This window comes from Apis laboriosa, unplaced genomic scaffold, assembly GCF_014066325.1.
Source record: "Apis laboriosa isolate Shangri-la unplaced genomic scaffold, ASM1406632v1 scaffold4_cov146, whole genome shotgun sequence".
Classification (NCBI taxonomy): domain Eukaryota; kingdom Metazoa; phylum Arthropoda; class Insecta; order Hymenoptera; family Apidae; genus Apis; species Apis laboriosa.
The window spans coordinates 721221-738270 of record NW_025223501.1 but is presented as its reverse complement, the minus strand read 5'-3'; the positions used below and the strand labels follow the sequence as shown (position 1 = coordinate 738270).

Here is a 17050-nt window from a genome sequence, read left to right as displayed (position 1 = left end):
TCTCTCTCTCTCTCTCTCTCTCTCTCTCTCTCTCTCTCTCTCTCTGCCCCCCCTCTTGATTCAAATAAATAGGGGAAACTGCTTTATCGGTCGAGAGGGGATTACCCGATAACATTTTCACCCGATGTCCTTGCCACAGATTTCGTAAACCGATTTTTATTTTTATCCATTGGACAGAAATTATTATTACCTCGCGTTACGATCGCGCGTGAATGTTGAAAAATCAATGTCGAATCGAATATTTTTGAAACGATTCAACCTCTGTATCGTGGAACAAAAGCTAACTTGGAATGGCACGACACGAGCCATTAGTCAATTCGAGCACGATGATGATGATCTACGTTATATCGACTACTCTATTCATCCCCTCCCTCCTTCTAATAGACAGATTATACTAATTGCCACGTAATCTCTCGACTGGCGATGGGATGGAATTAACCGAATCGCGTCCGGATTGGCTACCGTCGCTTGGGTTCGAGGACAGGTCTCTCAAAAACGTTTGTTCAATGGACGATCGGCAATGTGGGGACCTTGTCAAGGTCTGTTTGCTTTGACCGGAATTGGATCGGATCGAGTGGATTTCGTTCGTTTCTTTGGGCATAGAAAAGACATACGGATGGAAATAAGAGTTGGGGGAGGGTTAATAATCGAAGGGGGCGTGGCCAAGCATAGGCCACGCTATTAATTACTTTTCTCCAAGATAAGACTTTGCAAGCTTCTTCTTCCCGCGTAAACGCGATTGTTATCGTTGAAGGAACCGCGCTACTTAGCGAGCAAGAAACTTTCCTCCGCTTCGAGACAATGGGAGAGTTTATGATCGGATTTTCCTTAGTTTCCTTGGCCTCGCCGCCGTCCTCGATACTTTTTTCCATCTTCTATTTATGGGAAACGTCATGTAACCGTGTCACGTGAAAACAAGGGCGAGATATGATGTTCACGTGAAATTTTATTTTATTGCTTTAAAGAAGGATCTTCCGTTAAAATGTGAATGATTTCATCGAATTATCGATGAATAATCGAAAATAAAAGTATCGAATACGTTTATTGGTTTTTTTCTTTTCGTAACGCTCGATGATTATCGAGAGAAGTTTAAATAATTTGCAAGAGAAAGATCCGATAAGATGGAAGATAAGATATCGAATCAACTTCGAAGTTTGTGTTCTTTCTTATCGATCGTGCTTTTCAAAACTGTACCAATCTTGAGAATTTTTTCAAATCGAATCAATGAAAAGATTAGATAATACAGATTAATATTAAAATGATAATTAAATGTAATAAAACATGTCCACTCGAGTAGAAACAAGTTCAAAACTCTTATCGATTTGTGTTCTCAAGAAAATTTTTTTTTCTTGAAAATTTTTTTCATCTGGAATTGATGTGAAAGTTCGAAAAAGAGTAAAAGTTTCTTATCGATCGATCGATGTTTTCTTTGACACAGAATCAATGAAAGTCCAAGTGAAAAGGTTAGTTGTATTTAATAATATATAAAATTATATTTATATATAGATTCTCGAATAGAATCAAGCTCGTGTTCCTTTTTTTATCACCTTCTGCACGAAGAAGATGCTCGTGCAAAGAAATCGTGGAGAGAATCTTCTTCGCACGAAACTAAGTGAAAGTCGAAGCGAAGAGAAGGTTAGGTTTAACAAGTTACGGCGGGATAAGGAGAAGGTGGTGGCGCTAGTGGGCAAGTGGAACAATACGACTGGCATAAATTACACGCAATTACGATGTATCCAGTGGATCGCAATTACCTGTTCGCCGTTGTAAAAGCGAACGGCGGAATGCATCGTTGCACAAGCTTGCCTGCCTCAGAATCCAATTATTCCTTTCGAAAATATTATTCTACCGTTCTTGTAAAGAGGACGATTTTTTTCCCTTTTTTTCTTACTTACGTATAGTGGATTTTGATCATTAATCCGATTTTTTACGGCACAAGCGAAACTGCCAAGGAAACTGGAGCAAAAAAATTATGGATATATCGGAAATTTTAAACTTGAAGCTTTATCATTTAAACCATTGTATATTTATGAAAAGTTTTCAACTAAGCGGGGATAAAAAGTTAAAGTGGCGTTGTTAATTAAAATTTATTACTTTTAAATATGAAAAAAAAATAACGAAAAGAGATAATTGTTTTAAGTCGTGTGGCAAATTAATTACTTACTGTTGAAAAGATGAATTGACATTTGCTAATTTTTCAATCGTGTTATCTATTAATATTACCACTATTAAATCGATAATTTATGCAAGTTACGAGAAAGGGACTTAATGTTCTTTAAAAAGCGCTTATAAAATATTTGCATCGCGATAAAAATTCCGCGACACCTGTAAAATTCCATAAAATTATCATCTTTTTCCTTTTTTTTTTTTTTTTTTTTTTATACGGTTATCATATAATTTTCATAGCTACGATAATTATGACGGAGCAAAATTTGACATTTCCGATATTATTTGCAATTATTGTAATTACCCAACGAGTATGGTAAATCACAAAAATATCCTGTATTGATAATGAACGTGTTTAAACGTTATAGTCCAGGATTGACTGCATAAATATTCTATAATTATCCTAATTAGTGCGAAAGAGTTAATCGAACATTGAAATTTGGTTAAATATTCATGCCCTACTACTTTGAAAATCCGATGTACAAGCATAAAACCGGGATATTGGGATCCAAGGTGAGCATCATACCGATCGTATCGATCTGACCGTTCGATAACGATGAAATTGTTTCCCTTTAGCGTTGGCCAGGAATTTTGGGTAATTGTAGATAACGAGGTCCGTGAGGATCCACGAGCACGGGGATATGGATCCAATTTCCACGGATAGTATGGATATTTTCATCGGGGCGGATCGATAGCGATGGCGAACAGCCGCATCAATCACCGGCCACTCTTCCGATGAACGTGCACTCTGATTACTTTCCGGGTATTCACCGTCGAAAGAACGAATTCGCGAGCGAAAATACGAGTAACCGCGTGTTTTCGGCGCGAAAAAAAAACGCGTTTCGTCCTTTTTTTTTTTTTTTTTTGTTAGAAGCTTGTTCGACCCTTGTAACATTGAAACATGGGTGTGTGAAACGATCGTTGATTAACTGTCGCGTTGATTGGCTGTCTACTTTATAATTTTTTTTTTATTTTGAAATGTCCTGTATAGTAATGGAAGTCGTTATGATCGTTCGATGGTGTAACATTGATTAGAAACTAGTGATACGCTGATTAATTGTAGTAATTATTGGTGTCGTATTCTGTAACCTTTTATTTTGAAACGTCCTGTATAGTAACGAAATCGTTATGATCGTTCATTGGTGTAACGTTGATTAGAAATTAATGATTGTGAAACATTGATTAATTGTCGTAATTATTGGTGTCGTATTCTGTAACTTTTTATTTTGAAACGTCCTGTATAGTAAAAAAATCGTTATGATCGTTCGTTGGTGTAACATTGATTAGAAACTAGTGAAACGCTGATTAATTGTCATAATTATTGGTATCGTATTCTGTAACTTTTTATTTTGAAACGTCCTGTATAATAACGGAAGTCGTTATGATCATTCAATGATGTAACGTTGATTAGAAATTAGTGATTGTGAAACGCTGATTAATTGTCGTATTGGTATCGTATTTTGTAACTTTTTATTTTGAAACATCCTGTATAGTAACAGAAGTCGTTATGATCGTTCAATGATGTAACGTTGATTAGAAATTAATGATTGTGAAACGCTGATTAATTAATCGTATTGTATTAAATATCGTATTTTTATTTGAAAACTTTTTATTTTGAAACATCCTGTAGTAGTAACGAAAGTCATTGATATATTTATAATCGTTCGATGCTGTTATATTGATTGAAAACGTGTCTCTGAAACGATCATTGATTAATTATTGCATTGCTGTGTATTCTATCATTTTTTATTTTGAAACATCCTGTATAGTAACGAAAGTCGTTGACACTTTTATAATCGTTCGATACTGTAACATTGACTAGAAAAGAATCGTTGATTAATTGTCGCGTTGTGTATTCTATAATTTTTTATTTTGAAACGTCCTGTATAGTAACGAAAGTCGTTGACATATTTATAATCGTTCGATGCCGTTATATTGATTGAAAACGTGTCTGTGAAACGATCATTGATTAATTGTCGTGTGTATTCTATAATTTTTTTATTTTGAAACGTTCTATATAGTAACGAGAATCATTTGACACGCTTATAATCGTTGGATGCTGTTGTATCGATTGGAAATATTTATGAAAAGATCATTAATTGATTAATCACGTTGACGTGTACTCTATAGTTTTTATTTTGAAGCTATAGAGTTTTATATATAATTATATATAATTATATTATAATTACGATCGACGCTTTTATAGCCGGAAACGTGTTCGTGAAAGTTGCAGCATTCTTTATTTCATCATTCTTTATCTCGAATTTAATCATAAAATTTTTAAACGTAATAAAAATTCTCGATAATCAATTTTCCAACAAAAATTTCCATATCAAAAACGTTATCTCATCTTTGTCTTCAAAATCGAATTGAAAGCATAAATTTTGAAACACTCTGTAATCAACCGAACCAAAATTCTCAATGATCGAAATTCCTTAACCTCGAAATCAGAAGAAGCATCGAGTTATCGAATCCGTTCCCGTTGAAATTCAATCGGGAGCACGAATTTTGAAACGTTCTGTAACACGTTCTGTAACACGGAAGCAAGTCGATATCTCGCGACTTCCAACGCATTGCAAAATTGCGCACGACATAAGGAACAACGTTCGTGGACTCGTGTCGAGTGATTTGCTCCGTGACTTTGGATCCTCCTGCATCTGACGTTATCTCCGCGAGCACCGGTGTACACGGCTACCTTGCGCGTGGCAAGGCGACGTTCTGATTTACGATCGATCCTCATCCCGATCTATCGTTACGCGAGTGTAATTCCTGAGTGGCGTCATGCAAAACGGTTGGTTGCCATTGAAATTCTACGTTTTCCAGAGGCGTGCCGATCGTAAAACGTATTTACAACCGATTCCAGGAAATTTCAAGCGGAATCGTTTCCACCATCATGATTTCCAATAACCGGGTCATGAGCGGCGTCTTTGTATCTTTTTTTTTTTTTTTTTTTTTCTATCTTATCTTCGCACGAACGAAGGATTTATTGAAAATTGAAGTTGACAATTATTGAAAATAACCAGCTTTAACGATACGGTACGATATTATTCGTCTCGTATTATGGTAATGGGAACGAATATGATTAACGATATATGTATATATATATATATATATATATTGATGTACAGGATGTTTCAAAATATCTACGATTCGTTAAAAAAACGTTAAAACGGATTTAAAATTTTTTTTCTCCCCGGTGGACAGGTATATACGTATATCGTTTCAAAAATATTGATCCTAAGCGGGGAATAAAATTGGGAAGGGAGCATATTTGCATTCCGATTGTCGCGCGAGTGTAAAGTGTTATTTACTCTAGGCCGTCATTCGGTTGAGCAATTTTCGTGCGGCAGTGTAGCTAATCAACTGTCAACAGAGTTGTATCGATGTGTATCTACGATGTGCACATTGTCTTTTGCGGGTGAAGTTAACACAGGTTATCGCTTCCACTGCTTATTTCATCGGTGGAAGTGGTTCCGTGTACACGTCTAACTGGTGCTGCTGGTTAGAAAGCATCGAAACGGAATGGTTTGGAATTGCGGTAAGAAGACTTCCTCTCTGAAACGATTCACAACACGACTGCACAATTATAATTCTTCCTCGTGCTTCCTCTCTCTCTATTCTCGATTTTCGGAAAAAACTTTTTTCTTCGAAACTTTTTTTTATCGGCGGTAACGGCCGATCGAATTTCAATTTTTTTTTAATTATTTGCAAAACATTTTTTATTATCTGTTTGCACGTGTACGCGTGATAATGATATCGATTGTTTCTACGTATACTGTATTACAGGTTGTTGACCATGCACATATGAACTTGTCAGAAATTATCTTTTCACGAATTTTAATGTAACCTTGAATTAAATATTAGAATAACATTTCGAACAATTTTTTAACGAATTTGTATCGCTCAATTTATATATCGATGCCAACAAAAATTTTAGCACTCGGTATCTTTCGTTTTCTTTGTTACGCGTCTTTTTTTGTTTTTTTTTTTTTTAAAAAAAAAAAAAAAGGAAATTAGTTTTTATAAGAAATTTAATTTCTACAACGTATTTAATTCGACGAGGAAGTGACTTTTCAAGATAAGCTTTCCACAATCGGCTGCCAACTGCTATTATTATGTAAATAATTTATGTAAATAATCGATAATTTGCATGTAGATATATGCGTGTAAACAGAATTCAATAGCACAATCTTTTGCGAACAAAAAAAATCAATTGAAAGAATGTAATAGGTTGATTAAAATTTTTTTTAAAATCGAGAAATTCAATTTCTTTCTCGTCGAATATTTTGTGAACAATAATTATTCGTCGGAATAATATTATTTTAGAGGGTTTTTTTTTTTTTTTTTTTTTTTTTAAAAAGATATCATAAGCGTATCATCATAATATCTTTTTTGAAATATAATTGAAAAATATGAAAGTGCGGCGGCAGTTTGTAATTTATTTCTTCACGATTTTATTTACAAAGTTGGTGAAGGCTGAGAATTTACAGCGTTCGAATGATAAATGAACAGATGTGTACACTTCCGTAAGAAACGTGTCACCAGTCGAAAATACGAATATTTTTCGTGGCAGAGGAAAAAAAATATTCGCTCTATAAAAATTTTATATATGAATTATATATGAATTAAAATAATAATAATAATATAATATTATATATCGTTTTTCATACCGTTGAATTTTAATTTATAAAATTATTTTCCGATTATGTATAATAAATTCACGTACCGGAATTTATTAAAATTTTAAATTTTAAATATTTAAGTTATATTCTCTATGTTGAAAATTTTGAATCATTTATCGTTTCAAAATTACGTCGTATCCTCTTTTATTTTTCTTCTATAAAAAATGTATATTCCACGCAAATTCACGAAAATCCGAAGTAAATCAAAAATATATATTAAGGACTTGTAAAAATTCGAAAAAAATCGTGATATCGATGATGAACGAACGCGAATTGAAATTTAAAAGTTAAAAAAAAGAAAATTTACGACAGAAACATTATATTGGAAACAGAGAGAGAGAGAGAGAGAGAGAGAGAATAAATTGCTAAAATAAAAATGGTACGACAAAATCTTCCTGTATATATTTCAACGCTTTCTTTTTCCTCCAAGTATCACGTTCTCAGAATAACCAGAAAAGTCCGAGAATTTATAATTCAACGATTTTCGAGTCGTCGAATATCTTGCACCGGGGATAGACAGAGGAAAAATAGATTTATTAATTTTTCATCCGCTACCAACGGCTGTTTTACTCCCTCCAGAAAAGGCGAGAGCCTCGACGAGAACGTCTCTCTGTCCTTGTCAACACCTGTCGGGAGTCAAGTCTCGAGAACGCTATTACGAGCGGTCGTTTGACGTGTCTCCTATACATGATAAACGTCGCCGACATCGTGGAAAATGTCTACCATGTTGACGAGCGTGGAAGAAACATTTTCATACGACAAAAGAGTACATCTCTATCGCATCGAGCGTTATAGCGGTGAAATTTATAAGCGAAAAGATAAAATATTCGAGCGAGAAAAACGAAACTGCCTTGTATTTATTCTGAAATTTTGCAAAGAGAGAATATTTTTATTTTGTATCATTAACATTCGAATGAAATCACCTGTACTCGACCGAATTTTGAAATTTTGCTTTGCAAGGAAGGAAAGGAATTTTTTTTTTATTTTGTATTAATATTCGAATGAGAAAAATGAAACTACCTGTATTTAATAGAATTTTAAAAATTTTGCGAAGAGGGAATATTTTTATTTTGTATCATTAATACTCGAACGAGAAGAATGAAACCAACTGTATTTAACTGAACTTGAAAAGTTTAGAATGAAACTATTTGTATAAATTTTGTTTTATAGTAGCATATTTTTCCATTATCGCTTTCATGTATCATACAAAATAAGTTAGATAAATTATATATTATTCGCGTTACATAATGAAATCAAACTTGCAATTTACCACTTTGAAATAAAACATTTTCTCATCGTTACATCAGATAAATTTACATATCAATATTCTAATTCAGTGATTCTCAATATGGATCTAGAAAGAGATCATATTTAATAATACTTCAGCATCTATTTATTTTAATACAATTACATCTATATTCTTCAAGAATATCAAGAATATTAATATTCTCTCTATATTATATCATAATCTTATATTATTTTACATGTGAGAAGATTGTTAATTACTTAAATATTATAAAAGGAAATAATTTTTGTAATTTATTTATTCTGATATAATTATGTTGTCATATTCTTCAAGAAAAATAACCTTCTCACTATTTAACTTTTATTTTTTTTTTCATTTTTCTTAAAAGACTTGGAAACTGAAACGTTATTTCAACAGAACAAAAATACAACAGAGAAAAATCTTATGTTCAATTCTTTTTATTTGAATATTAAGAAAAACAGAATTGAAAAAAGGTTTGAAAACACTAATTCCAACCAAGCAAGAAACGAGAAAAATCGATTGCAGTTACGTCTAAGGAAATAGATCATTTAGATGGTGTTTCATGTTTCAGGGTTTAAGAAATTGATGCACGGCGAAGGGGCCTTGAAGAACACTGTGCTCACTGCTCTGGCGGAGATGATTGGCACTTCCATGTTGGTGTTCCTTGGATGTATGGGATGCGTTGGAAGCCTTGGTGTCGTTCCTTCTCACTTCCAAATAGCCTTAACCTTCGGCCTGGCTGTAATGATTGTGATTCAGGTTGGCAATACGAGATTCCCTTGTAGAAATATTAATCAATCCAACCAAAAATAAAGGAGTTTCAAATGCAAATTCGTTTTACGAATAATAATAATAATAATTTTATAATTTTAAAAATTTTAATCTCAAAATGAAGGATGCTTGTATGTAAATTAATTTTGTTTACAGAATTTTTTATGTGTCTTTTCTTTTTTAAAAAGGACAAAAAATATATACGAATTAATTTCAAGAGTACAAAATATCACGAATTAATGGACACACCAAATTACGAAGAGAAGTGCAATTTTTATCAATAATTAATCAAGGAATTGCAAAGAATTTTTTGCACTGATCGTATAATAAAAAAGGAGGAAAACAAAAAAATTAAAAAAAAAATGTTAATAGCTATTAAATAACTCAAGAATGAAATATTAAACGTTTCAAAAAAACGAAGCAATGTCCACTCAAGCGATTCTTTGCCTTTTTCCAGTCCCTTGGCCACATCAGTTTAGCTCACATTAACCCTGCCATCACGGTGGGATCGGTTGTGCTTGGAATGAAGACTATTCCCGAAGGTTTGGTCTACTTCCTGTCTCAAGTAGTTGGTGGAGTCTTAGGATTTGGAATGTTAAAGGTTAGTATCATTAGTACGTCAACTCTGATTATCTTTTTTCTGATTATCACGAATCGAAACGAACAAATAATTCTTACATTAAACGACGAAAGATATCGAATAAAAGATGTCAACGTTAATTTGATAAAAAGTGTCGTAATGTGAATGGAATTTTACACGTTCATTTATCATATATATATATATACGTTCATATATATTTACATTAGAGGTTCAAGACCTCTAATCTCTGATTCAGGAGAACATAATGAACGAGTATTTACGTAACGATACGATAAAGTATTATCTACGGTATTAATATATTCGTGGGATATCTTTGAAGAATTGATCTTAAAAGGTAAAAGAAAAATTGGTAAATTGATATAATATAAAATATTATAAGTTTTATTTATTAAGTTATAAACGATTTAAGTTGCGTTTAAATGAAGTGTCTCTGTCTCCGTTACTCCACTGGCTTACTCTATTTCTGTCTCGCTTCGTCTAACGCAAATTTAAATTGCTCGCAACTTAATAAACAAGCTTCGATCGACATTTTTATCTATCATCTTTCGTGCTTGTTTTAGCCTCTGGAATTGATCTTCCAAACTTGTTCTACGAATATATTTGTACATTTTGTACACACGAATTATCAAGATGAGAAGAAATAACAATAATTCAGATTGATCCATATGATTCAAGTAATGTTTATTGCTTTATTGTCCAATTCTTCTTACAGAACTTTGATGTATCTTTTTTTTAAAAAAAAAGATAAAAAAATATAGATGAATTAATTTCAAGATCACAGAATATTAAGGAATTAATGGATTTTTGTCAATAATTAATCCTAGAATTTTTTGTTTATATAATAGGAGGAAAAAAATTCTGTTAAAAATATTAATTAAATATTAAATAATTGAAGAATTAAATATTACGGTTAAATTATAGCATTGAGCACGAAAAAATTTGTAGATACATGAAGAATGATAATCGAGATAAAAAGATGAAACGGCTTGTATCGACGTTCTTAGTTGAACTAATTGCGAGTAATCGGATCAATAAAACTGATCCATCACGCTAATTCTCAACTAGCTCAAAGTTAAACCATTATAATAACAAGATTAGATAGTTCGTTCGATTAACCTTCAACCTTAAACCATTGGGAATGTTCGCCATACATCAATCATAACTAGTTGCAAGTTATAATCGTGGTTAAAACTTTCTTATAGATTAACCAAATTAATGAAATTTCATCGCCTGGAAAATCGATCTTAACGAGATCTTAATTTTTGATTAATCGATGATAATATTTCTTCCAATTGAGGTGATAATTATTTAATTCTAATTCTTCGAAAGACAATTTACACGAATCGATCGTTAAATGTTGGACAAAAACATGTAATAATACCAACAGAGATAAAACTTAAATTATTTATAAATTAATAAATCCTCCCTCAATTTTCCAATATACCAACTTTTCCCTCCGTTTTCACCTCTCAAGAAACAACACGCTCCAAACACGTTCCATAATTATATTAACACCTTGCACAACGTTTAACCATCGAATTAACACATCCAATGCGAATGAACGTGTCGTTCCCTAACCTATAACATCTATCCAAGAACTTTTCCAAGAAAAGATAGCCTCCCAACGTATCCAACTTTTCTTCCACAATACGAATTTTTTTCAATTCAACATTTAAATTAAATAACTTAAATGATAAACTTTCCTCGATTCAATCGATACAATCAACGCCCTTCGTAATTTCCTCGTAAGAAACTCGTAATCTGAAACATGGAGACGCGTGGTGAGAAAAAATTATATTATATCTCGAAAACTGTCTTAAAAAAAACTATGAGACGAATAAAACCAAAAACGGAAACCTCGCGTTGCAGGTGGTGACTCCAGCGGGTCGGATGACAGGCAAAGACGTGGACGATGAGGACATGTTTTGCGTGACCGATCTGCACACCGAGCTGTCCGCTATACAGGGCCTCCTTCTCGAAGGCATTTCCACGGCTGTACTGATGCTGGTCGCGTGCGCCGTCTGGGACAGCAGGAACGCGAAAAACACCGACTCGGTGCCAATCAGATTCGGATTGACGGTGGCCGCTCTCGCTCTCACAGTCGGCCCGTACACGGGCTGCAGCATGAACCCGGCCAGGTCGTTGGCACCGGCGCTCTGGAACAATCAGTGGTCCCATCACTGGATCTACTGGTTCGGCCCCATCGGTGGCGCCCTTCTGTCGTCCTTCACGTACAAAACCATCTTCGGCGTGAAGAGGAACAAGCGGGAGGAGCCTGCCGCAGAAGCTGTGGCGTTGAACAGCGTGGACACCCAGAAGGCCGAGGTACGATAGGTTTCTTCGTCCTGTGCGATATATATTCTTTCGTTAACTCGTTATTTTTATTTTTATTTTTTTTTTTTTTTTATTATTTCTTTCGAGTCGATTGGGGGAAAATTTTCAATCCTTTTCTCACTCTTCGTTTTCGGAATTTTTGTGAATAAGAAAGTTTCTTGTAGGAGAGATTGTTCGATCTTGTGCAAGGATCTAGGATCTAGGAATTTTTTTTTCTTCTTTTACTCTTCGTAGGAAAAAAGGGTAAAATTTAATAGTTACGAATAAAGTTACTTCGATAATTTATTGTTAAAAACGTAACGATAATCGCAAATAATTGTGGTGTCGAGTTATATGAAAAAGGGATCGATTGTATAATAGTTAGAATAGATTAAAGTAACTTTATTCGAGACTTTTAACTAGTTAATTTTTCAACGAATCAATGCCCAACTCTGGTTACAATTAATCGTAATGATTCACTTTATGATTATTTTTGGAATACCTACTCGGTCGATAAGAGCAGGATATTTCCTTTCAATTTTTAAGATCCATTTTTCAAGTTATTTTTAAATATATCTACGTGTATCGATCGATATTTCCATCAACTTTTTAAGATTCCTTCAAAACTCTTCCCTACGTCTACTGTCTTATACTATTTTCGAATCTTCTCAGTCGATAAAACCAGGATATAGAATAGTCCCCTTAACTCTTAACCTCTTCCAGATTCTACATTATCGAAGCAAAATATCGATTAATCGGCCCATTCTCTGATTACGATATAACGATCGGGAGAAACGAAACTTTGAAGAGAATTATATGCGAGATGAGGGGATCTCTGGTGTGAAGTTCTATCGTGTAAACGGCATGCAAAATCGTGCATCAAGAATTTTGGCGAAGCGGATTATCTTGTAAGGGCTGGCCGTAAAGGTCGGCGATAAATCGTCGTCGTTGGTCGAGCGAGGAAGTTTGGTGAAACTGGTTTTACGACACGCCGGGATTTAACGTTCTCGGTTTACCGTCGATGGGAAGAACCTTAACCATGGATCAAGAAGGGAAAGCTTTCAGAATTCTGGCCGACGACGCGTCGTTTAACTTTTTAGCGGGATATTGTTGGAAGAATATTTTATATCTAAGCAACTTTTGGAATGCGTTGGATGTCATCTAATGACTTTTGAGGCATATCGATCAAATTGGACTATGCGAATGTATAAAACATTTTATTATTTTGTTTATAATAGAGATTTTAATAGAGAGAATAGGTTTTTCAATGTTGTGGATTGATGTCTCCTGTTTGATGAAATTTATACTATATTTTAATTGTGAAAATAGAAGATGAAATAAGAAAATATGTCAGGATATAATCACAAGGAAATTCACAGGTTAATTTTTAGATTAGATTTTGAACTAAGAATAATCAAATATAAATTATACACTATTTATACTGATATCTATTTTCGTTCGAATATCTCGAGTCTATATTTATATTATCGACTCAACGATCAAACACTTCTAATCTAACATTCTGTATATAAACAATATATTCAAAATATATCAAGTAATATTTGACGAGAATGATGTATAATTTAAATAAGATTTTATCATGATGGATCAACAACGGTATCAAAAGGCAAACTGACTTTATTTCTTTGTTTTAGCCGTGATATGACATTTGAAGAGGACCAGAAACGGGAGCGTCCAGGGTACGAGACGATCGGCAGTTTATTCGAGAAAGTACAAGAGATTAAGTGTTTAAATGGAGGGATGTGGAAGGATCGAATTGGAAGCCTGAAACGCGATACACGATCGCCTGGACCTGGGAGTCATCATGTGCCGCCATCTTGGACCTCGAACACCTCCGTTTTTTCCTTCGATCGTATCGCGCTCGAACGATTCACGAGATCGCAAGACTGTATAATTCAGAGAAATCATTCGTTGCCTGCGAAAGAGCGACGACATTATATTGTTAGAAAAATGTATAGATAGTGTACACTGCTGTTCGAAATTATTAGTTACATTCGATTAATTTTAAAAAATTTTTTTAATAGACCTCGTAAGTGTAGCTCGTTTGTAAATTTTTCTATGATATGAAAAATATAACGAGTCTCTGAGAATATGTAGAATCGAAAACTATATAATTTGATTTATTTAATTTTTTATATTTTATGTATCTGTATTCATTGAGTAGTGTTAAAAAATAAGAAAAAAATTTGGAAAAGAATAATATCCTGGAACAAAGTTTGATTGAGATGTAAGAATGAAAAATAATAAGGATTAAAAACTGTTTATATTTAAATAATTAAATTATATAAGTCGAAAAATTTGACAGTAGAATTTGTAAAATATCTGTGAAAATTTTGTGGAAAAATGTAGTTAATACTTTTGAATGGTAATGTACTATAAAGGATGCCATATTGGTTATCGACCATTTTATAATTCAGTGATTTGTATGTACAAAATGGCGTTTGTTAAATTACTGCTGGAAACACGCATTTTGTTATTGTTGTCTGTTTTTCTTTTTTTAATACTCTGGTATGTTTCGTATTACGTATTTTCAATTCATCAGAGATTTAACGATTCGCTAATAATTGTCATTGTATATAATTGTTATGATATTTTTTTATAGATATATTTATCCGTGATAATGGAAAAAAAAATATAATCGAATCAAAAACACGTGTTCTTTGAAATTTTTCCCTTTCTTTGTCATATTTTATTGGAAACAAAATTTCTGTTTTTCATTGTCTTAAATTAAAAACGATTATCGAGATTTCTAGAGAAATTTCGAATGAAAATTTAAAAGCGATATATATATCGAACTATATGATTTTTTTATCAAAAATGAGAAGAGAAGAATTTTCTGTTTTTCATTATATTCAAATTTTATTTAAAAATCAAAAATGAAAAATGATCATCGTTTCGAAAGCAATAATTGTATATGAAACAGATTTCATGATCTATTTATATATCGAGAAAATAAAGAACAGAAGCTTCTAACGATAAAAACAAATATGAAAAATCACGAGTTACATTCGAAATACAAAAATCAATACCTCGTTAATTAATTTTTTTTTAAAAAACCAAGATTCTTGAGAAATAATTCTAACCTAACCTCTTTATTATTTAAACCTCACAATTTATTTAATAATTAATCCTACCTTCAAACTCCATGCTTCACTCAGAACAATTTTTAAATTTTAATAAATAATCGTTCTTTATTATTCAATTATCATAAAATTACGACAATAATTACCTGGACTCGTGGATCACGATTCGTACATGAATCGCTCCCAAGAGTGTTATAACTGGTTACAAGAGCCAGAAAATTAAATTCAAGAAAGAAACAAATACGTTTCTCTGGGAAGGAAACACGAGAAATTATGATAGAATATTTTCTCTGTGTTGGAAAATGTGGCAAAGTAATATTTCCATATGATTTACATGCCGAGCGTCAGTTTGCCCATTAATAATTCAACTTTCAATCTGTTCTTTAATGCTCGTACTCGCCTTGCTAGTTCGTTTCTTATTTCTTTCGATTTTTTCGTCGACATGTACGTCTGCAGACAAAATAATGATCGACTAAGACGAAAATGATTACGTGTAGCGATACTAAATATTTGTCAGCGATTTTTTCCGTTGTGTCATTTAATAAAAAAATGATGAGTCATCGTTTCGATGTAAAGATCGAAAAATTTTATTCAAGGACTCAAACATAAAGCGATTTGCATTTATTTATTTTTTTAAAAAATTCTTTTAAACATCTTAAATTTTTATTGTGGTGTAATTAAATTTTGAAACAGAATATTTATTTATATAATTTGCAACTTATCGTTCGATCTATAAATCGAAGAATTTTATTCGAAAATTCAAAAATGATGATTCAATTGATATTTATATAACTATTATTTCTTAAAATTATTTCTTTTTTTTGATATTTTAAATTTTTATTTCAATAATTTTGGAATAGAATATTTACAATCTGCAATTCGTTGTTCGATTTATAGATCGAGAAATTTTATCCAAAAATTCGAAAATTAAACGATTGACATTTATATAGCACTTTTTTTTTCAATGGTTATTTTAAATATTTCAAATTTTTATTCCGGTGAATTTTGGAATAAATTATATTTATAAAATTGAATTTTTTTTAGTATTTTTATGATTGAATTTTTTTTAACCTTTTTAAAATGTATCACGAATGATAAGTGGAAAAGAGATAATTCAACGCGAGAAAATAAATTGAGAATTATTATAGAATAAAAAATATATCCTATTTTCGATTGTCATTAATTATCAAATAAACGTGCCACGTCCATCACGTAATGAACAATTTTAAATTGACATAATTCGATTTTCAAATAAAGAGCAACGATCGTATAAATTTTAACTATAAATTTAAAGAATTTGATCGTAAATTTACAACAATGTACAGAGTGATTTGAAAGAGAATTACGATGGCCATAAAGGCAGATAAAAGCGAAATCCCGTTTTGTATGCGAGTTACGAAGGAACGTTTACATCTTCTATTAATATTCTCGTTTGCTTTACGTTATCAGTCTTGATTGTGTCATCTTAACGTACGCATGATTCCGTAATTCTGTTACCTGCTATGTCAATTTACCATTCCGATGCAGAAACAATAGAACAAGCATGCCATATACAAACATTTCCTTCTCTAAATTTCTCTTAGCCTTAGATCTGGATATTAACATCATCTCTTTTTTTGAGAGATAAATAACAATTTAATAGAATGAAAATAAAAATTTTTTTTTTTATACGAATGATTAAAAATAAAAGAAAATGTATATTATTATTGTTATTAGTGATTATTTTTGTGAAAAGGATATAAAATGAAATCGAATGAATATTATAGTTGATATTTCAAATATGTAAATTATTAAATTACTACATGTTGGAATACAAGAACGTGTAAGAACTTGCAAGATATTTTTGAACGTCAATCATTTTGACATGTCCTGTATTTTATGATACTGTGTTGCATTTAAACAACCTCGAAAAGAGGTTTTCTGCTTTTAGTTCTAAGAAAGCTTTTATAGTAAAGAAAATTTTATTATCAGTTATCTACGTTCACAGTTAAAGTTTATAGACATTCATGTATTACACGACTATTATATACTTTTACAATTATTCTATCATAATAACATGTATAGTTTGTCAAAATTGTTTTCTTTTTTACAATTTTTATATTATTCAATAATGTAACATAAATATAAATTTCGTGTTATTTATTCT

The 17050-nt window shown here is 32.1% G+C and overlaps 1 protein-coding gene across 6 annotated transcripts in view; it reads left to right on the top strand.

Annotated features, from left to right (window-relative positions):
• LOC122717163 (aquaporin-like) overlaps nucleotides 1-14473 on the top strand; it is a 33976-nt gene extending 19503 nt beyond the window's left edge. For 3 of the 6 annotated variants that reach the window (XR_006347158.1, XR_006347159.1, XR_006347160.1), the window contains 5 exons: nucleotides 8687-8874; nucleotides 9344-9487; nucleotides 11357-11812; nucleotides 12524-13005; nucleotides 13456-14473. Coding sequence is in view for 1 of the 6 variants with exons in the window: in XM_043940961.1 (XP_043796896.1) it covers nucleotides 8687-8874; nucleotides 9344-9487; nucleotides 11357-11812; nucleotides 13456-13461 (794 nt within the window). In the remaining 5 variants the exon portion in view is untranslated. Of the gene's footprint in view, nucleotides 1-4779; nucleotides 4958-5419; nucleotides 5705-8686; nucleotides 8875-9343; nucleotides 9488-11356; nucleotides 11813-12523; nucleotides 13006-13455 lie in introns of those variants that run through there. The other 3 variants (XR_006347162.1, XR_006347161.1, XM_043940961.1) reach the window with 3 other exon arrangements.
• The last annotated feature ends 2577 nt before the right edge of the window (nucleotides 14474-17050 follow it).